Source organism: Camelina sativa, chromosome 19, assembly GCF_000633955.1.
Source record: "Camelina sativa cultivar DH55 chromosome 19, Cs, whole genome shotgun sequence".
Classification (NCBI taxonomy): Eukaryota; Viridiplantae; Streptophyta; class Magnoliopsida; order Brassicales; family Brassicaceae; genus Camelina; species Camelina sativa.
Window position 1 is genome coordinate 8,489,316 of NC_025703.1, and position 27,242 is coordinate 8,516,557.

General features: G+C 35.9%; 7 protein-coding genes and 1 pseudogene across 7 annotated transcripts in view; 2 read left to right on the forward strand and 6 right to left on the reverse strand.

Annotated features, from left to right (window-relative positions):
• LOC104767570 (E3 ubiquitin-protein ligase UPL6-like) overlaps positions 1–4,242 on the forward strand; it is a 9,286-nt gene extending 5,044 nt beyond the window's left edge. The window contains exons 11-26 of the mRNA XM_019240843.1: positions 4–129; positions 421–561; positions 691–774; positions 890–976; positions 1,162–1,302; positions 1,431–1,556; positions 1,677–1,775; positions 2,044–2,111; positions 2,213–2,279; positions 2,489–2,659; positions 2,757–2,846; positions 2,937–3,017; positions 3,117–3,190; positions 3,292–3,363; positions 3,461–3,550; positions 3,678–4,242. Coding sequence (XP_019096388.1) covers positions 4–129; positions 421–561; positions 691–774; positions 890–976; positions 1,162–1,302; positions 1,431–1,556; positions 1,677–1,775; positions 2,044–2,111; positions 2,213–2,279; positions 2,489–2,659; positions 2,757–2,846; positions 2,937–3,017; positions 3,117–3,190; positions 3,292–3,363; positions 3,461–3,550; positions 3,678–3,744 — 1,584 coding nt within the window. The 3' untranslated portion in view covers positions 3,745–4,242. The remainder of the gene's footprint in view (positions 1–3; positions 130–420; positions 562–690; positions 775–889; positions 977–1,161; positions 1,303–1,430; positions 1,557–1,676; positions 1,776–2,043; positions 2,112–2,212; positions 2,280–2,488; positions 2,660–2,756; positions 2,847–2,936; positions 3,018–3,116; positions 3,191–3,291; positions 3,364–3,460; positions 3,551–3,677) is intronic.
• Positions 4,604–5,374, forward strand: LOC104765566 (stress-response A/B barrel domain-containing protein HS1-like). Its single transcript, XM_010489293.2, has 2 exons — positions 4,604–4,805; positions 5,024–5,374. The coding sequence occupies exons 1-2, from the start codon at positions 4,660–4,662 to the stop codon at positions 5,211–5,213; spliced, it is 336 nt and encodes a 111-aa protein (XP_010487595.1). The 5' UTR covers positions 4,604–4,659; the 3' UTR covers positions 5,214–5,374.
• On the reverse strand, positions 5,211–6,513 carry LOC104765565 (pectinesterase inhibitor 2-like). Its single transcript, XM_010489292.2, has one exon. It carries the CDS (start codon positions 6,451–6,453, stop codon positions 5,881–5,883), a length of 573 nt encoding a protein of 190 aa, XP_010487594.2. The 5' UTR covers positions 6,454–6,513; the 3' UTR covers positions 5,211–5,880.
• Positions 6,749–7,273, reverse strand: LOC104765567 (pectinesterase inhibitor 2-like). Its single transcript, XM_010489294.1, has one exon. The coding sequence runs from the start codon at positions 7,271–7,273 to the stop codon at positions 6,749–6,751; it is 525 nt and encodes a 174-aa protein (XP_010487596.1).
• On the reverse strand, positions 11,352–13,053 carry LOC104767573. The gene is made up of 2 exons (XM_019240844.1): positions 12,951–13,053; positions 11,352–11,821 (listed from the first exon to the last, which is right to left on the reverse strand). Exons 1-2 carry the CDS (start codon positions 13,051–13,053, stop codon positions 11,352–11,354), a joined length of 573 nt encoding a protein of 190 aa, XP_019096389.1.
• LOC104765568 (pectinesterase inhibitor 2-like) lies at positions 13,445–13,972 on the reverse strand. The gene has a single exon (XM_010489295.1). The coding sequence runs from the start codon at positions 13,970–13,972 to the stop codon at positions 13,445–13,447; it is 528 nt and encodes a 175-aa protein (XP_010487597.1).
• On the reverse strand, positions 17,726–19,427 carry LOC104767574. Its single transcript, XM_019240845.1, has 2 exons — positions 19,325–19,427; positions 17,726–18,195 (listed from the first exon to the last, which is right to left on the reverse strand). Exons 1-2 carry the CDS (start codon positions 19,425–19,427, stop codon positions 17,726–17,728), a joined length of 573 nt encoding a protein of 190 aa, XP_019096390.1.
• LOC104765569 lies at positions 19,819–20,347 on the reverse strand (annotated as a pseudogene).

Sequence of the window (27,242 nt, forward strand, 5' to 3'; positions counted from 1 at the left end):
AAAAGTGGTTTAACATTGTCGTTGATGATCAGGCATATGCTAATGATAGTTGACAATGAAGAGTTCTATGAACGAGAGAAGCCATTATCGCTACAAGATATCAGGTTGCTGATCATTATTCTTAAGCAGGTAAGTGTTTTGATTAAGCATTTTTGTAACTTCGACGTGAAGAGTTTTGGATATATGATTGATGATTCAACGTAATTAATGACGCGATTAGCTGGGGCTTAGACTGCTACAGAAATATAATAAACTAGATTGGCTTTGTATTTTCATATGGATGTTTTGTTGCAGTGGTTATTCAACTTGCTACTAATGTTTACACAACAGTTTCTTTGGACTCACCAAAAGAATAGTATCTTTGTGTCATGCTTGTACTTTTCTAAATATTTTGTATATGTTCGCTTTTTTTTTGTCTAGGCTTTATGGCAGTTACTATGGGTAAGTCCACTTGCGCAACCTAACACTGGGAAATCTGTCTCCAACGACCTCTCGAATAAGAACCCTGTTGAGTTGATTCAGAACAGGGTTGGGGTTGTTGTCTCTGAGTTGCTTTCACAGGTATGTGCTGAAAAGAAGTTAACACTCCTTGACCAATTATGGCTATTTTGACTCTAAGTCAGCAAGACTAGCTGACTAGGTAAAGATCATTTATTCATTTTATATCCTTGTTGATGAAATTTTCCGTAGTTGCAAGATTGGAACAACCGGCAACAATTCACTTCCTCGAGTGACTTCCAAGCTGACACTGTGAATGAATATTTCATCTCTCAGGTGACTACTACACTGCATTTTTTTGTGACATGCCAACACTGACAGTTGGTTATAATATTTACTGATTTGGTAATAATTTTCCTCCATCATTGCTGATATTGTTTTCTTTCTCCAGGCCATAATTGAAGGTACGAGAGCCAACTACATACTGATGCAAGCTCCTTTCTTGATTCCGTTTACAAGCAGAGTCAAAATATTCACAGTGAGTGGCTGTTAGGATATGTATATCTGATGAATGATTATCTTTTGTACGGTTTTTAGGAACCTAGAAGAGCTAATTAACATAACTTGCATGAGTAATCTGGGTCAATGGGGGATTATACTGTATGTACTTGCTCACTGATTACTTTGCTGCGGCTGCATTTACTTGCTGGCCATCATTTGTAGACACAATTAGCAACAGCAAGGCAGAGTCATGGATCTCAAGGAATTTTTTCTCGAAATCGGTTCAGAATACGAAGAGATCATATCTTGGAAGATGCTTACAATCAAATGAGTCAATTGTCAGAGGATGATCTTCGGGGGTCGGTAAGTACTCTTACCTGATATCTGTCTTCTAGCAATTCTTTGGTTCGACGTATCCATATTTTCGTTCCTGTGTCTCTAATTTGTTTTATTTTTGCGATACATATGATGCAAATAACTACTGGCTGTAGATTCGTGTGACATTTGTCAATGAACTCGGAGTTGAGGAAGCTGGTATTGATGGTGGTGGCATTTTCAAAGACTTCATGGAAAAAATTACCCGAGCAGCTTTTGATGTGCAATACGGGTTGTTTAAGGTCGTATGTCTAGTTTTATTCACTCAATTTTTTTGTGGAATTTCACAGTTTACCACACTCCATCATGTTTGCATGTAGTCTGTCTTTCTTTAACTGAATCTTGTACATGCTTTCTTTCAGGAGACCTCTGATCACATGCTATATCCTAATCCTGGATCAGGAATGATACATGAACAGCACCTCCAGTTCTTTCATTTTCTCGGCAGTCTTCTCGCAAAAGTATGGTATTTGATTGGTGGCCTTGATGCTGAACTCTAACCGCTTTCTCTTCCTTAGAACTTATATATGTAGGACAGAAAGTAATCCATCATACTTGCATACATTACTGGTTCTACTTGCCATGTTTCCATGAAAATAGAATTAGGGGTATAATTGTCGTGCATGTTTTTATAGAAATTTATTGAACTTGGCGTTTTGTCTTTATTGAAGTTGATTTACATCTGTTAGGATAAGACTCATAATTTTTCTTCCCGCTATCTTGTTGCAGGCTATGTTTGAAGGGATTCTAGTTGATATACCATTTGCAACGTTTTTCCTCAGCAAATTGAAACAAAAGTACCTAAATTTCCAACTTCAGCTTCCTGTCATGTTGTTAGTTTATTAAGCTCGCATAACTTTGTGAACATGTTGTGAAACTTATATCGTTCTTTGGCTAGGTACAACTATTTGAACGATTTGCCTTCTCTGGATCCTGAGTTGTATAGGCACCTTATATTCCTGAAGGTGAGTTTTACTGAACGATCTATTTTCTTGTTGCTTTGTGGAACTGGGAGTTAGCTGTTAGCATAGATGTGCGAAAATGCTGAATTCTGTTTTTTTTTTCATTGAAACTGAAATTTGATTGTTTTACCTACAAGAATTTTGTCTCTTTTTCTTTTCTTTTTTAGCTTTGTCCACTTTATAAGTATTCAATTACTTTATGATATTTGCAGCGTTTTAAGGGTGATATCTCAGAGTTGGAGCTTTACTTTGTTATTTTGAATAATGAATATGGAGAGAGGACAGAGGAAGAGTTACTTCCAGGGGGGAATGACATGCGAGTGACAAATGAGAATGTTATAACTTTCATTCATCTGGTTTCCAATCATCGGTTAAATTATCAGGTACTTAGGAACCACTTACCTCTCATTTATCTTAGCATACTTGAGGCCACCTTATAAAATCAACAGCTTTTTATATCATCCCATTTTTCGGATGCAGATACGCCAGCAGAGTTCTCATTTCCTGAGGGGGTTTCAGCAACTCATTCCAAAAGAATGGATCGACATGTTCAATGAACATGAACTTCAGGTGCCGATGGATTATTGTACTTGCTTTGTTAGTTGTTCCATCAAGGAGCATGAACTGATGGAAAAGTTCATTTGTGGGCTTTGGTTGCAGGTTCTCATATCTGGTTCAGTTGATAGTTTGGATATTGACGACTTGCGAAACAACACTAATTATGCTGGAGGCTACCACGCGGTGAGTGGTTCTTCGCTGTCAGCCAAAATGACATTGTGAATTAGCGTAGAGATACTTTTGAAACATTGTTATATAATTACGTCGCTATATTCTTGACAGGGACATTATGTGATCGATATGTTCTGGGAAGTTATGAAAAGCTTCTCAACTGAAAACCAGAAGAAGTTCTTAAAGTAGGTCAACTTTCGCAGTTACTACAGTCTTTGTACCCAATGATTAGTATAGTATATTTGTTTTCTTTAATGGAACTAAGATCTATCATCTTCAATTTCAGGTTTGTGACGGGCTGTTCACGAGGGCCACTGCTCGGTTTCAAATACTTGGAACCTGCATTCTGCATACAAAGGTAAATTACACAGATTAACAAACGTGTTTGACTTTTGTGGGATTTGGACAGGTAACAGAATCATAAAAGATCCATCCTCGTTTGGAAATTGTTTCAGGGCTGCTGGTAGTGCGAGTAACGAATCAGTTGATAGACTACCGACAGCAGCCACTTGTATGAACCTTCTGAAGCTTCCGCCTTATCAAAGGTTTGTCCTCTTGTGAACACAAATCTCTTTTTGGTTTTTGCTCAGTAAACAGAAATCATTTGTTGCCAAAGTACATTTTCTTGCACTTGGTGCTGTAGTTAAACATGTCTTTTGTCAATGAATGCAGCAAAGAGCTACTAGAGACCAAGTTGATGTACGCCATAAGCGCAGAAGCGGGTTTTGATCTGAGCTGAATAGCGCTTCCTGCCTTAAAAGACAAGACTATCATGGCCCCAAATCGACCAGGCTTTCACCCTTTTATTTAAATTTTTCTAGCGTTCCCTGTTATGGTCCAAAATCGTTACCCTGTTAGGCTGATGTGGAGGCTGAAGAATGTGTTGGCTCTAAAGGAATCTAAGAGACGGATGTAGAGGGGAACGTGTACTGGATATTATTAACTAACGGGATTCATTTGCAGCTCAGGTCTTCTTTAAAAAAAAAATGTGAGAACAAAAAGAAGTGATTACTGGGGAAGTCGTATTCGGAAGGTGCCTGAGAGTTAAAAATTCAGTGACAGATGATGGGGAAAAGATATAAAAATAAGCGTTAAATAAGACTGGTCTTTTAGTGCGTTAGAGTGGAACTAAAAAAAAATGCTGTAAATTATTTGCTTATTTCCATGTTACAATGATAAAATTTGTAAATTATTTGCATCGTACCACGTCTTGTAGAGCTTTGACCCTCTTTTTTTTTTTTGTGGTAGTCATGATTATTAGATTAAAACGTCATCTAGTCCTCCTCTCTAAGGAAAACAAAGATGCAGTATTAAGTGAGAACGACTTGTAAAGATTAAAGTGTATATAAATGGTAAACTGGTAAAGTATAGTTATCACTTTCACCGTAAACAAGTAATTTAACTGTTTCAAACAGAGTTAAAAAGCTACCAAAAGGTTCAAAAGCAGCTAGCTATCAAGATTCTGGTAATGTTTGTATCTATCTGGTGATGTTTTGTTTTATTGAGATGTGTCATGTCAGCTTAACCAAAAACAATGCGACGAACGTCTGTATTTGCACCTTGCACGTTGTAAAAGATCTTGACCGTCCATTTATAGATTATAGTCAAACTCCCCCACAGTTGAGAGAGGAGTGGAAAATTATCAGAGACAGAAATGGAGGAAGCTAATAAGGAGGGAACTGTGAAGCACGTACTGCTTGCTAAATTCAAAGATGGGGTAAGCCCTGAGAAAATAGAAGAACTCATCAAAGGTTACGCCAACCTCGTCAATCTCATCGAACCTATGAAAGCTTTCCACTGGTTTGTTCTGCGATCCTTCTCTGTGTGTTTTGTTTTGATACATCGTAATCATATTCACCATCTCCTGATCGAACTATTAAGATCTGAATTTGCTTCTTTTAGGGTTTAGGAATCGAGATCCAAATTTGCTAGAAATTTGCTCTCTTGTCTTTTTAACTGATTACTTTGGTGGCTCTGTAATAAATTAAACCTGAGGAGATGATATGTATAAATTTTAGGGGAGAAGATGTGAGCATTGAGAATCTCCACCAAGGTTACACTCACATTTTTGAATCCACATTTGAGAGCAAAGAAGCTGTAGCAGAGTACGTTGCTCATCCCGTTCACGTTGAATTCGCCACAATGTTCCTAGGCAGCTTGGATAAAGTTTTGGTTATAGACTACAAACCTACCTCTGTGTCTCTCTAATTATGTTGCTGCAGCCAATTCTCTCATCTTGTGATCTTGTTCAATAAAGTATAATCCTTTTGGTTTGCCTTCATTGTTCTCATCTTTTCCTATGTTGTTGACTTGATGTGTAACACGATCTTGAGTTTTACTGGATAATGAAGAGAGTTTGGTTTCAGATATTTTTCTCTTCTTTGCTATATATGTCTAATACTAGTTGTTGTCTCTTAATTTCCCTATGTAAAAACAAGATGCGAAGAAACCAGGTTCTTGCATGATGTATTGTATAAAGAGTATGAAGGAGATTGAATCCTATTGAAAGCTTCTGATGCATTTGTTTGTGCAGAACCAAACGTGATCATTGCAAGTGTTGGAAACTCTTAGAATGGGTTTCTGATTCTTAGATAGACCACAAGTCCTAATCTAAGAGAGAAAAAAACTTTGCTATTCTTAGCATTAGTGCAGCGATATAGTTATCTGATTAGTATTCTTCTTACTATACTTTCCCGAATTCTCTCATCTTTGGTGCCAAAAAGGTTTATTGTAGGACAACTTATGAATATATGATTGTTACAAATTTACACCAGAAGTAATATGAGTATGACAGTCTTAGCGAAGATGCAAGACACGGTAATTTAACTAATGAATTTATTCATTCCCGTCTTGCAGGTGACAGATACACAAAGAATCAGGACCTCAAAACGTCAGAGAAAACTCTACCAATGTGTAACATTCTTTTAAACCGCATATTGCGTAATGGAACATAAGACGGCACATTTTTACGTCCTTCAAGAATAGCTTCACACGAAGTTACACTAAGAAATGCTCTCGCAGCCACCTGAGATGCTAATTCATACTCCTTGGAGATAGAAAACTCTATAGCTTCGTCGATCGATTTAGTGGCCAAGTCATAATAATTTAAGCAAGAATTATAGGGTATCTTGAGCGTCGGATCACTCGTGGTTCTTGCTAAGCCTAACATCATTCGTTGGTTCTTATAGCCAAACGATAGCGTCTTTTGAAAGACCAAACTGAGAAGACCGTTCACGTCGCTGCGGAACGTCATTGGATCATCGGTAAGCCAAGTGATGCAGAAGTGCTTGCGAATTGTCGGTGTTGAGCAGAGTTGGTTGAGTAATTGAAATGTGACTCTTTCACTCGTAGACAAAGATGAAGAGAAAGGAGTGATTAATAAAAGAAGGAGAAGAGGAAGAATTGAGACGCAAGGAAAAGCCATTCTCTTGGATTTGGAGAATCCCATTATACTTAGATGTGGGAAGTGCTATTGCTTACTAATGATAATATATATAGTTTTTTTTTTGGATGACAGAAGTGACAAGTGTAACTCCTATGTGTGTGTTTAATGAAATGTGACCGGAATCTGTTTATTCTTCTAGTCAGTTGTTGACTCAAATTAATGTGTGAACGAACGTATGTTGAGGGCTAATTAGGATATTAATTTGGATGTGGAATTCTTTAATATCCTTAAAAATTTATGAAATAGTGTGATGTATCCTCTAACGAGTATGAAGGGAGATTGAATTCAAGCCCTTTTTTCACATCATGTTCGAGATGACAAGATCAATACCACATATATTTTGAAAATCACCACTGTTCTTTATAGCTGAAGGGTCAACTTTGAAATTTGCCATGTCTTCTTGGCATGTTGTAGGTCCTTCCATAGCTGCTGATACCTTAATGTTCAACCCTGCACCATCCCCTGACGCCAGGCTCTTCTTAGCATCATTGAGACTGCTGATTGCACTCTTATAATGCTGTACGCACGAGGTGTATGCTTTCTTGAAAGTTGGGTTGGTTGCTGTCTTGGCTAGAGATGGGATTCTATTGAAAGCTTCTGATGCACTTGTTTGTGCAGAACCAAATGTGATTTTTGCAAGTGTTGGAAGATCAGCACCTGATGTCTTCGGGTTGGATTTCATGTAGCTAGAACAGAAGGATTGGTTTTTCGCTTTACCGCAGATTGCTTTTATGTCTGCCACTTGTGCGTTCAAGGAACCAATCATAATTACAAAAAACATCAGAGAAGACACAAAAACTCTGTTCATCAGGTATGTTGCCATCTTTGCTTCTTTCTTTCTTATGCTCGTTGGTAGATGGACTTGCTACGTTTGATGATACATATTTGTAGATGCTTGCGATCGATTGTTTCCACTAGAACTAATAATAGAAACTCGTGGAATGGGTTTCTGATTCTTAGTTAGACCACAAGTCCTAATCTAAGAGAGAGAAAAACTTTGCTATTCTTAGCAATGTTAGCATTAGTGCATAGATACTTATCTGATTAGTATGAAGTAATGAGATGATGTGCGACGCTTAACAGAGAGATGAGAGCATAGAGAAGAGACGACACAAGAGATTTGCCAATGGTATCTAACAGTTGTGTCTACCAGGGACCAAGTCCCGGGTTTCGGATAACCTACATCCCAGGGACCAAGTCCAGGATCATTCACTAGAGTTAGAACACAAAAATCACATTTGCCAATGGTATCTAACAGTTGTGTCTACCACTCCACTCTAATCTACATTAACTAAAGGAACCACCACTCTTTGTCTTTTCCGACGAGTGTGAATCTCTACAAAAACCATCAACATATTCTCTATCTTGCTGGTGGGACAACACCACACACAACTATGTATGCTTCTCTCAATTTTAGGTCCAAGGTGCGTAATCTTCTTCTTGTTACCACCTCTTCCTTTTATACCTCTTAGAGTTCTCCACAAATCCTAGGTGCCACAAGCTTCTTTCTCTTGTCTTTTGGGTAAAAGCTTGTTCTCTATTTCAACTTGACCCATGCCCTTTTGTTCCTGTCGCACCTGACAAAAGCATGGTTCTCTCACACAGCCGCTCCACTGTTTGCTGCAGTTTGAAGCTTTTCCGCTCTGTTGCACTACACAACCTCTTCACGATGCTGCTTTGTTTTCTGATATGTATTGCTTCAAGTTTACTCAAATGCTAAACATATTTCTGCTATGTTGTATGATGGAGCTGATACCTTCTTCTGCTCTGTTGCGTTTTCAGTTTTACTCAGCTGCTTATGAAAGACTTGTTCTCATGATCTTAAAGCATGACTGGTTGAGCTTTCACTTCTTGGATCTTCTCAATAAGACTCCAAGGTTCAGCACGCCACTTCATTCCATGTGACTTCACATTGAGCTATCTTGGCAGAGTTTCTGTTCTCTGATTCTCTGGCTGAAGAATCACTGCGTCTGTGTCTGTACATGGTTACACATGAACAGACTTGTTCACTGCTTCTATGTTTGTAGATGTGTTTAAATTTCACTGTATCTGTTGTATGTACTTGTGCATGACTTTTCGTTTGTAGCTGTCCATGTATATGCATCAGTCTTCTTCACAACTTATTGATCATATTCTGTTGAGTCTATAAATCAGTAACAACCTTAATACATCTTCATAGTATTGTTCTTACTTTACTTTACTTTCCCGAGTTCTCTTATTTTTGGTGCTAATAAAGGTTTATTGTAGGACAATTTCAAAGGTTCTATGAATATGAGTATATGATTATCACAAATTTACACCAGAAGTAACGAGACATAATAATTTAACTATGAATTTATTCATTTCCATCTTGGAGGTGAAAGATACACAAAGAATCAGGACCTCAAAACGTCAGAGAAAACTCTACCAATGTTACACATTCTGTTATACACTATATTGCGTTCTGGAACATAAGAGGGAACATTTTTACGTCCAGTAAGAACAGCTTCACACACAGCTATAATAACAAGGGATTTTGCAGCCGACCGAGATGTTAACATGTAGTTCTTAGAGCTAACAAACCCTATAGCTTCCGCGTTCCATTTAACGGCTGACTCATAACATGTTATACAAGACCCATACGAGTTCTTGAGCTTCGAATCAGTCGTGGTTCTTGCTAAGCCTTTCATCATCCTTAGGTTATNAAAGATACACAAAGAATCAGGACCTCAAAACGTCAGAGAAAACTCTACCAATGTTACACATTCTGTTATACACTATATTGCGTTCTGGAACATAAGAGGGAACATTTTTACGTCCAGTAAGAACAGCTTCACACACAGCTATAATAACAAGGGATTTTGCAGCCGACCGAGATGTTAACATGTAGTTCTTAGAGCTAACAAACCCTATAGCTTCCGCGTTCCATTTAACGGCTGACTCATAACATGTTATACAAGACCCATACGAGTTCTTGAGCTTCGAATCAGTTGTGGTTCTTGCTAAGCCTTTCATCATCATTAGGTTATTATAGCCCAAATAATACGACCTTCGCATGACCAAATCGAGAAGACCGTTCAAGTCGAGGGTCAACGTTTTTTGGTTTCTATTGTCGGTTGTGAGCAGAGTTCGTTAAGTAATTCTTTTGTGACTTTGTCACTCGGAGAAAAAGATGAAGACAAAGGAGTGATTGATAAAAGAAGAAGAAGAGGAAGAACTGAAAGTACGTTTCTTTCGAGGCTAGGAGAAGACATTTTCTTGGATGTGGATATATGTTCGAAGTGCATATTGCTTAGCTTTTTTGGATGGCAAATGTGGTAAAACTGTAGCTCCTATATATATTGCAAGCTTTATCTTTGGTGTGTAAGGCTAATGAATTGTGAACCAAATATGTTTATTCTAGTCAACTGTTGCCTCAAATTAATTTGGGAAGACATTAATAATCTTTCCCTAGAAAATCCACCCTTATTGAATATGAAATTTAAGATATCCTTATAAATCTATGAAATTCTTCTTCAACTAAACTCAAAATGGTATTCAATCCACCATTTTTCAATTGATAATAATGAACCAGTCAAAAAGTATCTAGGTTGTAAGTTCATTTCCATCTTTGAAACAAACAAACAAAAATTCTCATAGAATTTGAAAAAAAAAAAATGTCTTTTAAACCGTGATCTTAAGAGCATCTCCAACAATCCCTCAAACTCTCAAATTTTGAAGGATTTTAAATTCCAACAATATCTTAAAACCTCAAATTTTAAGGGGTTATATAGTGAACCCTCAAATTTGAGGATGCACTATTGAGACCCTCAAAATCTTTCACATATTTCATCTTAGTCCTTATAATTTATATATCTTACAAATCATTCTATTAAATTCAATTGTTTGAAAGATATCTATATAAATTCAAACACACTAAATTAAAATTGAAATTATTGATATATGAAAGTTATACCATTTAAAAACAATTTTTTTTACAACAATAACATTAATCATAATTTTTTTAAGACACACCAATTAATCATATATGTGAGCATTATGGAAAAAATACATTGAGTAATTTTATATCATGTAATTTTATTTTATGTTTTCTTAAAAAATTATATATTAGTTTGTGTTATCATATAAGGTTTTGTATTTATTAATTTTGTTTGATATATATTTTCTTTAATTGTATGTTTTATATTATATATGAAAGTTCTATCATTATAACTAATTATTAGCAATATTGTGGACTATAATGTAATATAAAAACTTTTAAAAATTAATTTGAGGATGTATTATTGGAGTAAGTGATCTTCAAACCTTTATTTTGAAGGTGTATTCCCCTTAAAATGAAGAGGATTGTTGGAGATACTCTAATATCAAATGTTGTTGACGAAGCCAAATAGACATATCGTAAAATTTGCTAACGAAGCAACTAACGACATTTGGTGTTTTAAAATGATAGTCAACATTACTTGACGTTTTAAATGGTTTTCGAGAAAGTTTATGGTTTCAATGATGTTAATTTAAAAGTTCATAGTTTAAACAACATTTTTTGCATCAACAAAATGAAATCATCTTATCCATAAAAGATTGGTTAGCGACGAAGTAAATGAGTGTTAGATGCATTGTTATCAGATTTTATGACATGTCCATTTTGGTTTCGTCGATAACATTGATGTTTTAAAAGGATAGATAGTCAATATAACTTTGCTATTCTTAGCATTAGTGCAGCGTGATAGTTATCTAATTAGTATTCTTCTTTACTTTCCTGAATTCTCTTATTTATGGTGCTAAAAGGGTTTCTTGCAGGACAATTTTAAAGGTTCTATGGATATGGCTAGTCACAAAATTCACACCAGAAGTAGTGAAGTACCGAGATATGAAAGTCTTACCAAAGTTGCAAGACACAGTAATTTAACTATGAATTTATTCGCTTAATAATTTTTTGCCGTCAAAACGTCAGAGAAAACTCTAACAATGTTACACATTCTTTTAAACTGGAGATTACGTAATGGAACATCAGACGGCACAGTATTACGTCCTGCAAGTTCAGCTTCACACGCATTTATACTAGAAAAGGCTTTCCCAGCCGCATGAGATGTTAACTCGTACTTCTTCAAGATAGCAAACTTTATAGCTTCCTCCATCGATTTAATGGCTGACTCATAATATGTTACGCACGACCCATACGGTATCTTGAGCATCGGATCAGTCGTGGTTCTTACTAAGCTTTTCATCATCGCTAGGTTCTTATAGCCATACAATTGCGTCTTTTGGATGACCAAACCGAGAAGACCATAAAAGTTGAGGGTGAACGTTGTTGGATCATTGGTAAGCCAAATGATGCAGAAGTGGTTAAAAATTGCTGGTTGTGAGCAGAGTTGGTAGAGTAAGTCTTTTGTGATTGTGTCACTCAGAGAAAAAGATGAAGACAAAGGAGTGATTAATAAAAGAAGGAGAAGAGGAAGAATTGAGACGCGAGGAAAAGCCATGGTCTTGGATTTGGAGAATAATTATGCGTATGCGCTTAGATGTGGGAAGTGCTATTGCTTACTAATATACATATATAGTATTCTTGGAATCAAAATAATGTGTGACTCCCATTTGGCAAGCTTAATCTTGGTGTTTGTGTGTTTAATGGAATGTGATCACCCAAATCTGTTTATCCCAAATCAATATTGTTGACTCAAAATAATGTGTGAATTAACGTATTTAGGGGGATTATTACAAAATTAACAGCTGTCAAAAAAAAATTACAATATTAATTTGAGGAGAATATATCTTTCCTAAAAATAATCCACATTTATTGGATGTGGAATTCATAAATATCTATGAATTCTTCTTAATCAAAATGGTATTCAATTCACCATTATTCAATTGATAATGAACCTGTGAAAAAAATATCGCATCAGCTTCCTTGTCGAAATAAGGATTCCGGAACTGGTACATAGTTTACCAAGGATTGCTTAGTTATCGCATCAACTTCCTTGTTGAAATAGAGAGGATATCGAAAAGAATCCCACAGATAGTTTTAGAATCAGAGGCGATTGAGAGTTTGGTGAAGCCAAGAGACAAAGCGCCGAGCATGGCATGGTGAATGGCAACAGCTTCCGCTAGAAGCGGAGATCTACTATGGGTGATGATGTCTGATCCCGATCGTCGGGATCCAACTCCGGCTTTGTCGAAGATCCAGCCTAGGCCCGCTATCTTTGAATATTTGTTCCAAGCTGCATCCGTGTTACATGAGATGAAACCGAGTTGCTGGTTGGGTAAGGGGATTCATGAGTCCATTCACAGCTTTGGGTTTCTACTTGGTGGCTATGAGCTCGTCGGAAGGGTTTTTGGGTACGGGGGTTTGAAACGGACCGGAGGTGCTCACCATTTTAGATCATGGACCGATGGATAATACTGTTTATGATTCTAAAAGGTAGGTGAGATCCCGTTATTCAAAAGTCTCATGCTTCATTTGGGTTTGCATGGGGACTCAGGCCTGAGAGCTTTTGAGCATAGTTGGTTGAGTGATTCATTTGTGACTTTGTCACTCGGAGACAAAGATGAAGATACAGGACTAACTGATAAAAGAAGGAGAAGAGGGAGAACTGAAAGTACGATTCTTTTAACGCAAGGAAAAGCCATTGTCTTGGATGTGGAGAATAACTATGAGTAGATTTAGATATGTTGGAGAATTGAGACGCAAGGAAAATCCATTGTCTTGGATTTGAAGAATCCCATTATACTAAGATGTGGGAAGTGCTATTGCTTACTAATAATAATATATATAGTGTTTTTTTTGGATGACAAAAGTGACAAGTGTAACTCCTATGTGTGTGTTTAATGAAATGTGACCGGAATCTGTTTATTCTTCTAGTCAATTGTTGACTCAAATTAATGTGTGAACGAACGTATTTTGAGGGCTAATTAGGATATTAATTTGGATGTGGAATTCTTTATATCCTTAAAAATTTATGAAATCGTGTGATGTAATCGTCTAACGAGTATGAAGGGAGATTGAATTCAAGCCCTTTTTTCACATCATGTTCGAGATGACAAGAACAATACCACATATATTTTGAAAATCACCACTGTTCTTTATAGCTGAAGAAGGGTCAACTTTGAAATTTGCCATGTCTTCTTGACATGTTGTAGGTCCTTCCATAGCTGCTGATACCTTAATGTTCAACCCTGCACTATCCCCTGACGCAAGGCTCTTCTTAGCATCATTGAGACTGCTGATTGCACTCTTATAATGCTGTACGCACGAGGTGTATGCTTTCTTGAAACTTGGGTTGGTTGCTGTCTTGGCTAGAGATTGGATTCTATTGAAAGCTTCTGATGCACTTGTTTGTGCAGAACCAAATGTGATTTTTGCAAGTGTTGGAAGATCAGCACCTGATGTCTTCGGGTTGGATTTCATGTAGCTAGAACAGAAGGATTGGTTTTTCGCTTTACCGCAGATTGCTTTTATGTCTGCCACTTGTGCGTTCAAGGAACCAATCATAATTACAAAAAACATCAGAGAAGACACAAAAACTCTGTTCATCAGGTATGTTGCCATCTTTGCTTCTTTCTTTCTTATGCTCGTTGGTAGATGGACTTGCTACGTTTGATGATACATATTTGTAGATGCTTGCGATCGATTGTTTCCACTAGAACTAATAATAGAAACTCGTGGAATGGGTTTCTGATTCTTAGTTAGACCACAAGTCCTAATCTAAGAGAGAGAAAAACTTTGCTATTCTTAGCAATGTTAGCATTAGTGCATAGATACTTATCTGATTAGTATGAAGTAATGAGATGATGTGCGACGCTTAACAGAGAGATGAGAGCATAGAGAAGAGACGACACAAGAGATTTGCCAATGGTATCTAACAGTTGTGTCTACCAGGGACCAAGTCCCGGGTTTCGGATAACCTACATCCCAGGGACCAAGTCCAGGATCATTCACTAGAGTTAGAACACAAAAATCACATTTGCCAATGGTATCTAACAGTTGTGTCTACCACTCCACTCTAATCTACATTAACTAAAGGAACCACCACTCTTTGTCTTTTCCGACGAGTGTGAATCTCTACAAAAACCATCAACATATTCTCTATCTTGCTGGTGGGACAACACCACACACAACTATGTATGCTTCTCTCAATTTTAGGTCCAAGGTGCGTAATCTTCTTCTTGTTACCACCTCTTCCTTTTATACCTCTTAGAGTTCTCCACAAATCCTAGGTGCCACAAGCTTCTTTCTCTTGTCTTTTGGGTAAAAGCTTGTTCTCTATTTCAACTTGACCCATGCCCTTTTGTTCCTGTCGCACCTGACAAAAGCATGGTTCTCTCACACAGCCGCTCCACTGTTTGCTGCAGTTTGAAGCTTTTCCGCTCTGTTGCACTACACAACCTCTTCACGATGCTGCTTTGTTTTCTGATATGTATTGCTTCAAGTTTACTCAAATGCTAAACATATTTCTGCTATGTTGTATGATGGAGCTGATACCTTCTTCTGCTCTGTTGCGTTTTCAGTTTTACTCAGCTGCTTATGAAAGACTTGTTCTCATGATCTTAAAGCATGACTGGTTGAGCTTTCACTTCTTGGATCTTCTCAATAAGACTCCAAGGTTCAGCACGCCACTTCATTCCATGTGACTTCACATTGAGCTATCTTGGCAGAGTTTCTGTTCTCTGATTCTCTGGCTGAAGAATCACTGCGTCTGTGTCTGTACATGGTTACACATGAACAGACTTGTTCACTGCTTCTATGTTTGTAGATGTGTTTAAATTTCACTGTATCTGTTGTATGTACTTGTGCATGACTTTTCGTTTGTAGCTGTCCATGTATATGCATCAGTCTTCTTCACAACTTATTGATCATATTCTGTTGAGTCTATAAATCAGTAACAACCTTAATACATCTTCATAGTATTGTTCTTACTTTACTTTACTTTCCCGAGTTCTCTTATTTTTGGTGCTAATAAAGGTTTATTGTAGGACAATTTCAAAGGTTCTATGAATATGAGTATATGATTATCACAAATTTACACCAGAAGTAACGAGACATAATAATTTAACTATGAATTTATTCATTTCCATCTTGGAGGTGAAAGATACACAAAGAATCAGGACCTCAAAACGTCAGAGAAAACTCTACCAATGTTACACATTCTGTTATACACTATATTGCGTTCTGGAACATAAGAGGGAACATTTTTACGTCCAGTAAGAACAGCTTCACACACAGCTATAATAACAAGGGATTTTGCAGCCGACCGAGATGTTAACATGTAGTTCTTAGAGCTAACAAACCCTATAGCTTCCGCGTTCCATTTAACGGCTGACTCATAACATGTTATACAAGACCCATACGAGTTCTTGAGCTTCGAATCAGTTGTGGTTCTTGCTAAGCCTTTCATCATCATTAGGTTATTATAGCCCAAATAATACGACCTTCGCATGACCAAATCGAGAAGACCGTTCAAGTCGAGGGTCAACGTTTTTTGGTTTCTATTGTCGGTTGTGAGCAGAGTTCGTTAAGTAATTCTTTTGTGACTTTGTCACTCGGAGAAAAAGATGAAGACAAAGGAGTGATTGATAAAAGAAGAAGAAGAGGAAGAACTGAAAGTACGTTTCTTTCGAGGCTAGGAGAAGACATTTTCTTGGATGTGGATATATGTTCGAAGTGCATATTGCTTAGCTTTTTTGGATGGCAAATGTGGTAAAACTGTAGCTCCTATATATATTGCAAGCTTTATCTTTGGTGTGTAAGGCTAATGAATTGTGAACCAAATATGTTTATTCTAGTCAACTGTTGCCTCAAATTAATTTGGGAAGACATTAATAATCTTTCCCTAGAAAATCCACCCTTATTGAATATGAAATTTAAGATATCCTTATAAATCTATGAAATTCTTCTTCAACTAAACTCAAAATGGTATTCAATCCACCATTTTTCAATTGATAATAATGAACCAGTCAAAAAGTATCTAGGTTGTAAGTTCATTTCCATCTTTGAAACAAACAAACAAAAATTCTCATAGAATTTGAAAAAAAAAAAATGTCTTTTAAACCGTGATCTTAAGAGCATCTCCAACAATCCCTCAAACTCTCAAATTTTGAAGGATTTTAAATTCCAACAATATCTTAAAACCTCAAATTTTAAGGGGTTATATAGTGAACCCTCAAATTTGAGGATGCACTATTGAGACCCTCAAAATCTTTCACATATTTCATCTTAGTCCTTATAATTTATATATCTTACAAATCATTCTATTAAATTCAATTGTTTGAAAGATATCTATATAAATTCAAACACACTAAATTAAAATTGAAATTATTGATATATGAAAGTTATACCATTTAAAAACAATTTTTTTTACAACAATAACATTAATCATAATTTTTTTAAGACACACCAATTAATCATATATGTGAGCATTATGGAAAAAATACATTGAGTAATTTTATATCATGTAATTTTATTTTATGTTTTCTTAAAAAATTATATATTAGTTTGTGTTATCATATAAGGTTTTGTATTTATTAATTTTGTTTGATATATATTTTCTTTAATTGTATGTTTTATATTATATATGAAAGTTCTATCATTATAACTAATTATTAGCAATATTGTGGACTATAATGTAATATAAAAACTTTTAAAAATTAATTTGAGGATGTATTATTGGAGTAAGTGATCTTCAAACCTTTATTTTGAAGGTGTATTCCCCTTAAAATGAAGAGGATTGTTGGAGATACTCTAATATCAAATGTTGTTGACGAAGCCAAATAGACATATCGTAAAATTTGCTAACGAAGCAACTAACGACATTTGGTGTTTTAAAATGATAGTCAACATTACTTGACGTTTTAAATGGTTTTCGAGAAAGTTTATGGTTTCAATGATGTTAATTTAAAAGTTCATAGTTTAAACAACATTTTTTGCATCAACAAAATGAAATCATCTTATCCATAAAAGATTGGTTAGCGACGAAGTAAATGAGTGTTAGATGCATTGTTATCAGATTTTATGACATGTCCATTTTGGTTTCGTCGATAACATTGATGTTTTAAAAGGATAGATAGTCAATATAACTTTGCTATTCTTAGCATTAGTGCAGCGTGATAGTTATCTAATTAGTATTCTTCTTTACTTTCCTGAATTCTCTTATTTATGGTGCTAAAAGGGTTTCTTGCAGGACAATTTTAAAGGTTCTATGGATATGGCTAGTCACAAAATTCACACCAGAAGTAGTGAAGTACCGAGATATGAAAGTCTTACCAAAGTTGCAAGACACAGTAATTTAACTATGAATTTATTCGCTTAATAATTTTTTGCCGTCAAAACGTCAGAGAAAACTCTAACAATGTTACACATTCTTTTAAACTGGAGATTACGTAATGGAACATCAGACGGCACAGTATTACGTCCTGCAAGTTCAGCTTCACACGCATTTATACTAGAAAAGGCTTTCCCAGCCGCATGAGATGTTAACTCGTACTTCTTCGAGATAGCAAACTTTATAGCTTCCTCCATCGATTTAATGGCTGACTCATAATATGTTACGCACGACCCATACGGTATCTTGAGCATCGGATCAGTCGTGGTTCTTACTAAGCTTTTCATCATCGCTAGGTTCTTATAGCCATACAATTGCGTCTTTTGGATGACCAAACCGAGAAGACCATAAAAGTTGAGGGTGAACGTTGTTGGATCATTGGTAAGCCAAATGATGCAGAAGTGGTTAAAAATTGCTGGTTGTGAGCAGAGTTGGTAGAGTAAGTCTTTTGTGATTGTGTCACTCAGAGAAAAAGATGAAGACAAAGGAGTGATTAATAAAAGAAGGAGAAGAGGAAGAATTGAGACGCGAGGAAAAGCCATGGTCTTGGATTTGGAGAATAATTATGCGTATGCGCTTAGATGTGGGAAGTGCTATTGCTTACTAATATACATATATAGTATTCTTGGAATCAAAATAATGTGTGACTCCCATTTGGCAAGCTTAATCTTGGTGTTTGTGTGTTTAATGGAATGTGATCACCCAAATCTGTTTATCCCAAATCAATATTGTTGACTCAAAATAATGTGTGAATTAACGTATTTAGGGGGATTATTACAAAATTAACAGCTGTCAAAAAAAAATTACAATATTAATTTGAGGAGAATATATCTTTCCTAAAAATAATCCACATTTATTGGATGTGGAATTCATAAATATCTATGAATTCTTCTTAATCAAAATGGTATTCAATTCACCATTATTCAATTGATAATGAACCTGTGAAAAAAATATCGCATCAGCTTCCTTGTCGAAATAAGGATTCCGGAACTGGTACATAGTTTACCAAGGATTGCTTAGTTATCGCATCAACTTCCTTGTTGAAATAGAGAGGATATCGAAAAGAATCCCACAGATAGTTTTAGAATCAGAGGCGATTGAGAGTTTGGTGAAGCCAAGAGACAAAGCGCCGAGCATGGCATGGTGAATGGCAACAGCTTCCGCTAGAAGCGGAGATCTACTATGGGTGATGATGTCTGATCCCGATCGTCGGGATCCAACTCCGGCTTTGTCGAAGATCCAGCCTAGGCCCGCTATCTTTGAATATTTGTTCCAAGCTGCATCCGTGTTACATGAGATGAAACCGAGTTGCTGGTTGGGTAAGGGGATTCATGAGTCCATTCACAGCTTTGGGTTTCTACTTGGTGGCTATGAGCTCGTCGGAAGGGTTTTTGGGTACGGGGGTTTGAAACGGACCGGAGGTGCTCACCATTTTAGATCATGGACCGATGGATAATACTGTTTATGATTCTAAAAGGTAGGTGAGATCCCGTTATTCAAAAGTCTCATGCTTCATTTGGGTTTGCATGGGGACTCAGGCCTGAGAGCTTTTGAGCATAGTTGGTTGAGTGATTCATTTGTGACTTTGTCACTCGGAGACAAAGATGAAGATACAGGACTAACTGATAAAAGAAGGAGAAGAGGGAGAACTGAAAGTACGATTCTTTTAACGCAAGGAAAAGCCATTGTCTTGGATGTGGAGAATAACTATGAGTAGATTTAGATATGTTGGAGAATTGAGACGCAAGGAAAATCCATTGTCTTGGATTTGAAGAATCCCATTATACTAAGATGTGGGAAGTGCTATTGCTTACTAATAATAATATATATAGTGTTTTTTTTGGATGACAAAAGTGACAAGTGTAACTCCTATGTGTGTGTTTAATGAAATGTGACCGGAATCTGTTTATTCTTCTAGTCAATTGTTGACTCAAATTAATGTGTGAACGAACGTATTTTGAGGGCTAATTAGGATATTAATTTGGATGTGGAATTCTTTATATCCTTAAAAATTTATGAAATCGTGTGATGTAATCGTCTAACGAGTATGAAGGGAGATTGAATTCAAGCCCTTTTTTCACATCATGTTCGAGATGACAAGAACAATACCACATATATTTTGAAAATCACCACTGTTCTTTATAGCTGAAGAAGGGTCAACTTTGAAATTTGCCATGTCTTCTTGACATGTTGTAGGTCCTTCCATAGCTGCTGATACCTTAATGTTCAACCCTGCACCATCCCCTGACGCAAGGCTCTTCTTAGCATCATTGAGACTGCTGATTGCACTCTTATAATGCTGTACGCACGAGGTGTATGCTTTCTTGAAACTTGGGTTGGTTGCTGTCTTGGCTAGAGATTGGATTCTATTGAAAGCTTCTGATGCACTTGTTTGTGCAGAACCAAATGTGATTTTTGCAAGTGTTGGAAGATCAGCACCCGATGTCTTCGGGTTGGATTTCATGTAGCTAGAAACAGAAGGATTGGTTTTTCGCTTTACCGCAGATTGCTTTTATGTCTGCCACTTGTGCGTTCAAGGAACCAATCAAAATTACAAAAAACATTAGAGAAGACACAAAAACTCTGTTCATCAGGTATGTTGCCATCTTTGCTTCTTTCTTTCTTATGCTCGTTGGTAGGTTGTCTTGCTACGTCTGATGATACATATTTGTAGATGCTTGCAATTCATTGTTTCCACTAGAACTAATAATAGAAACTCGTGGAATGGGTTTCTGATTCTTAGTTAGACCACAAGTCCCTATTCTAAGAGAGAAAAAACTTTGCTATTCTTAGCATTAGTGCAGCGAGATAGTTATCTGATTAGTATTCTTCTTACTTTACTTTCCCGAATTCTCTTATCTTTTGGTGCTAAAAAGGTTTATTATAGGACAATTTTAAAGGTTCCATGGATATGTATATATGATTGTCAAATTTACACCAGAAGTAACGAGATATGACAGCTTTAGCGAATATGCAAGACACAATAATTTTTTTTTTTGTTAACTCAGAGAGTAAATCTCCAGATTTATGGAGGGGTCCAAGACTAATCTCTCTGGGGAGAGGGTATCCCACGGGTAGGGTCCCCCCAAATATGCAAATGAGCCGTAAGCAATGGGCCCATACCCATGTGGTCAAAGAGATAAAGTTGAGTAAGACACGGTAATTTAACTATGAATGTATTCATTTCCGTCATGCAGGTGAAAGATACACAAAGAATCAGAACCTCAAAACGTCAAAGAAAACTCTACCAATATTACACATTCTTTTAAACCGTATATTGCGTAATGGAACAGAATATGTCACATTTTTACGTCCTGCAAGAATAGCTTCACACGTAGTCAGGCCCGGCTCAAATATTATCTAGACCCACTGACCCAGTGCTACTTTCTGAAAACCCCCTAAATATATATTATTTTTTTCAAAAAAAAAAAAAAAAACTACATGTAAATTTTTTTTTGGACCCTTGGACCTTGTGCCCTTGCACCTCCCTCACATGTCCTAAGCCGGCACTGCACGTAGTTATAGTAAGAAAGGCTTTCGCAGCCTCCTGAGATGATAACGAGTACTTGGTAGAGATAGTAAAATCTAAAGCGTCCTCCATCGATTTAATGGCTAAGTCATAATATGTTAAGCAAGACCCATACGGGATCTTGAGCGTCGGATCAGTCGTGGTTCTTGCTAAGCCTGACAGCATTTGTTTGTTGTTATAGCCAAACAATAGCGTCTTTTGGATGATCAAAGTGAGAAGACCGTTCACGTCGCTGCTAAACGTCATTGGATCATCGGTAAGCCAAGTGATGCAGAAGTGATCCAACCCAACTCAACTCATTATCCAATGAGTTAAAAGTTAAATGAGTTTATGAGTTAACTCAAATTATTTAACAATTGGGTTGGATCAACCCATAAATTCATTTAGTTAAATGAGTTAAATGAATAATTGGGTTAACCAACTATAATATAAATTAATTATATTTAATAAGAAATAATTATAATTAATTTTTATCATCATTTTCACCATCATCATCATTATCACCATCATAACTTTCTTGGTGTATTTTGGCGAGAAAATTACGGGTTTGCGTTTTTGGTGGGAAATTTACGGATTTGCGTTTTTGACAAAAAGTTTACGGGTTTACATTTGGCGGGAAAATTATCGGTTTGCGTTTTTGGCGGAAAATTTACGGGTTTACGTTTTTGACAAAAAATTATAGATTTGCATTTTGGCGGGATAATTGCGGGTTTTCGTTTTTGACGGAAAATTTATGGGTTTTTTGCAAGAAATTTTACGGGTTTTCGTTTTGGCGGGAAAATTGCGGTTGTATTTTTGACGGAAAATTTACAGGTTTGCGTTTTTGAAAATTGCAGTTTTGCATTTTTTACGGGAAATTGACAGGTTTGCGTTTTTGGCGGGAAAATTGCGGTTGTATTTTTGACGGAAAATTTGCAGGTTTGCGTTTTTGAAAATTGCAGTTTTGCATTTTTTACGGGAAATTGACAGGTTTGCGTTTTTGGCGGGAAAATTGCGGATTTACATTTTGACGGGAAAATTGCGGATTTGCGTTTTGACGAGAAAATTGCGGATTTGCGTTTTTGGCGGGAAAATTATAAGTTCAAAATTTTGGCGGGAAAATTGCGGGTTTAGGATTTTGGGGAAAATTATAAGATGATGATGATGACATCATGTTGTTGACTATGATATATATGTTGATATGGTGATGGTGATGTTAATATGATTATGAAGGTATGATGATGATGATGATGATAGTATGACAATGTTGATGATGATGATAGTTACATGACGGTAGTATGATGATGATGATAGTATGATGATGTTGACTATGATATATATGTTGATATGATGATGATGATGATGATGATGATGATAGTATGATGATGGTGATAGTATGATGATAATGAAGAAATTGATGGGTTAGTGATTAACTCATAAACCCATTATAACTAAACTCATTTGACTCATGAACTCATTTAATCATCGACTTATTTAACCCATCAACTCATTAGAGTCAAAATTTTCAACTCACTACATGAGTTGAGTTGAATTGGGTTAGTTCATTAATCTTGACGCATTTTGACACCCCTATGCTTACTATATAGTTTTTTTGGATGATAAAAGTGAGAAGTGTAACTCCTATTTGTGTGTTTAATGAAATGTTTCCGGAATCTGTTTATTCTAGTCAATTATTGTTGACCCAAATTAATGTGTGAACGAACGTATTTTGAGGGTTAATTAGGAAATTAATTTGGGTGAATATTAATCTTTCCTTCAAAAAATCCACCATTACTATAGTGGACTAGATCATCACTCGCGATACACCGCGGAACAAAATTTTATATATTATATTTTAATTTTTATTGTCATTTTATCTAAGTTTTAAAATTCGAAATAATTCTTATTTGTGATAAGAAATTGTTTTATTATCATGATTTATATTTTTAAAAATTATATAACTTGTTTCTTAGTTGTATTTTAAAATAAATGTGTTTAATTTATATTTATTTACTTTTAAATTTAGATTTATTTTTGAAATTTACTGATTTTATTGGAGTTTATTTAATAATTTTTAAGATTGTATATACTAATCCTAATTAAACCAGTTTATTCGACATATCTTATATTGGCATTGTTAAAGTATTAGATTAATGATACTTTCATTTATAGTAATATCGATTCAAACCCGTTCCATCATACAAACCGTCATGCAATATAACCGTCTGTATTATTTTAAACTTTTAATATGTTTAAATATTTTTATTTTAGAAATTCTATTAAATTTAGATATATCAATTTTAAATTCTACTATATAGGGTATAATTAAACAAAATCAACTTTACAAACAAAACTAATCATATATAAATTTTAAATTTGGATTCTTATTAAGTGAAGGTTCCGGCTCATTCGAATTTAGATTTATTTTGATTTTATATATAATAAGACTCTGAATTATTAATAGAATAATATATGTCCTTTTTTAAAAATTTGAGTCACAATATATGCAGAAAAAATTAGACTTTTAATAATTTCATGAATTATATGATGATTCAAAAAATTAAAAACAAAAGCAAACAATGATGAAAGAAGAATCAAATTTATTTTTTAAACAAATATTGCCTTTAATTGTTTTTTTATAACCTTAAATAGAATCATGAGTTAAATACATTAGTGAATATTTTGGGTAACAAATTAATGGCTTTAACAATAAATGTGATGACATGCAAAAATAAGAGGTGAGGCCTATCACCTATGCAAAATAAGATGCTAACCAGGTTCTTAAATATTCTGTGTAGATATCAGTGTCAAAAATTTGTTTTTTTAGTTGTATAAAGTGCATGTAATCGTCTAACGAGTTTGAAGGGAGATTGAATTCAAGCTCTTTTTTCACATCATGTTCGAGATGAAAAGATCAATCCCACAAATGTTCTGAATATCACCACTGTTCTTTATAGCTGAAGAAGGGTCAACTTTGAAATTTGCCATGTCTTCTTGACATGTTGTAGGTCCTTCAATAGCTGATGATACCTTAATGTTCAACCCTGGACCATCCCCTGAGGCCCTGACGCAAGGCTCTTCTTAGCATCATTGAGACTGCTGATTGCACTCTTAGTATGAAGTAATGAGATGCGTGCTACATATACAAACTTGTAGAACAGATATGTATATGCGACGCTTAACAGAGAGATTAGAGCAAAGAGAAGAGACAACACAAGAGATTTGTTAACGGAGATCGGATAACCTATATCCCCGGGACCAAGTCCAGAATCATTCACTAGAGTAGAACACAAAAATCACATTTGCCAATGGTATCTATCACACACTTGTGTCTACCACTCTAATCAACATTAACTAAAGGAACTACCACTCTTTGTCTTTTCGGACGAGTGTGAACCTCTACAAAAACCACCAGCATATTCTCTATCTTGCTGGTGGGACAACACCACACACAAATATGTATGCTTCTCTCATTTTTAGGTCCAAGGTGTGTAACTTTCTTCTTGTTACCACCTCTTCCTTTTATACCTCTTAGAGTTCTTCACAAACCCTAGGTTCCACAAGCTTCTTCCTCTTGTCTTTTGGGTAAAATCTTGTCCTCTATTAATTTTTCAACTTGACCCATGCTTTTGTTCCTGTCGCACCTGACAAAAGCATGCTTCTCTGACACAACCGCTCCACTGTTTGCTGCAACTTGAAGCTTTTCCGCTCTATTTCACTACACAACCTCTTCACAATGCTGCTTTTTTTTCTGCTGTATATTGCCTCAAGTTTACTCAAATGCTAAACATATTTCTGCTATGTTGTATGATGGAGCTGATACCTTCTTCTGCTCTGTTGCGTTTTCAGGTTTACTTTGTTGCTTATGAAAGACTTGTTCTCATGATCTTAAAGCATGATTGGTTGAGCTCTGACTTCTTGGATCTTCTCAATAAGACTCCAAGGTTCATCACGCCACTTCATTCCATGTGACTTTACATTGAGCTGTCTTGGTAGAGCTAGTGTTCTCTGATTCTCTGGCTGAAGAATCATTCCGTCTGTGTATGTACCTAGTTACACATGTACAGACTTCCTTCACTGCTTCTATGTTTGTAGATGTGTTCAACTTTCACTGTATCTGTTGTATGTACTTGTGCATGACTTTTCGTTTGTAGCTGTCCATGTATATGCATCAGTCTTGTTCACATCTTCTTGATCATATTATGTTGAGTCTATAAATCAGTAACAACCTCAATACATACTCATAGTATTCTTCTTACATTACTTTAATTTCTGGGAGATTTACTTAGATGTTATACATTTTAGGTAATATTACCAGAATCTACAAAAAAAAAATTTATTACTAGAATATTTTGGGTATTTTCAAAATACCCATCGTGCCCTTGTTTTATGTTACCGGAAAAAACGTTATTACAAAAATGTCATTGCTACGTCAGACGCCACGTCAGAAATCGCTGACGTGTATTAAATAACTCAGCTGTAACGCGTTACAGAGGTAATGACGGCTGAGTTATAGGTATGTTGCGGCTGAATTATGGAAAAAACATTTGAGTAAGAACAGACGGCTGACTTAGAGCATAACTCAGCCAAGCGTTACGGCTGGCTGAGTTTTCACCCGATGGTTGAGTTGTCAAAATTTTGACTGAGTTATCACTACGACACGGCTGAATTAATTTTTTCCGGGTGGCTAAGTTATGAAAAACAGTTGACTTATGAGATGTAGTTACAGCTGAGTTATGGTTAAAAACTATAACTCAGCCGTGATAGGCTGACTTATCGTACAACTCGGCTATTTCACAGCTGACTTAGTAGCAAAAGATTAATTACTAGAATATTATTCAGTTACGGCTGACTTATTAAACGATACGGCTGAGTTACATATTTTCAGTTGATGAAGCGGCTAAATCTGGCTGCTATTTTTTTGCTTTTTAATTACTGTAATGTTATTCATGTTGTGACTGAGTTATAATTTGTTTGATGGCTGAGTTTTATTTAGGCTGAGTTATAATTTGTTTGATGGCTGACTTGCCACGTCAGACGCATCATCCATGTCAGCATTCCATGTCATCATCTTTCTTCTCCGGAGATACGAAACGTCGTTCCTTCGACTCTTGTTCTTACATGGGTTTTACCTTCTTCTTCACCTTGTTCTTCTACTTCTTCTTCACCTTCTTCTTCACCTTGTTCTTCTACTTCTTCTTCACCTTGTTCTTCATTTTCTTTCATGGATCCAGTTCCGGTACTAGTCGTTTCCGGTAATTGAGTAAAAAAATAGAGATATGTATTTAACACCGACGATAGAGGGTGTATAGTTGTGCATATAGATGGAGGCACAACACACGACAAGCTTGTGGAGCTTGTTCTTGAAGACTATGGATTGGACGCGTTTAGCCATGAGCTAAACGCATGCTCTCGATGTAAATAAGTTGGGCACAATGCGAAAACTTGTCTGATGCAGTATTATTGTAATACATATGTTTTATTTTGTGCAATAACTCAGGCGTCAAGCATTATAACTCAGCCCTCATATTAATCGACGAGACTTTTCGTTTTCCGCTTTCAGATTATTCCTTGTGATAACTCAGCCACAAAGCATTATAACTCAGCCAACATATGAATCGACGAGACCTTTCGTTTTCCCCTAAATACTATAACTCAACTGTCAAGTAATATAAATCAACTGTTTGATTTCAGATGATTTCTTGTGATAACACAACCACAAAACATTATAACTCAGCCGTCATATGAATCGACGAGACCTTTCGTCTTCTCGTAAATACTATAACTCAGCCGTTAAGTTTTTTTTTTTCGAGTTGTGACGTGGAAAATCGAAAATGATGTGTATTTTAATTTGCTGATGTGTATTTTTTTAAAAAATTTTTAATCAAAATCGAAAAACTAACCCCAAGGGGTAAATTGTAATTACACCCAGAACACTAAACATTTGAGTAATTTTTAAAATATTGTTAGACATGAGGAATAAACCAACTTTT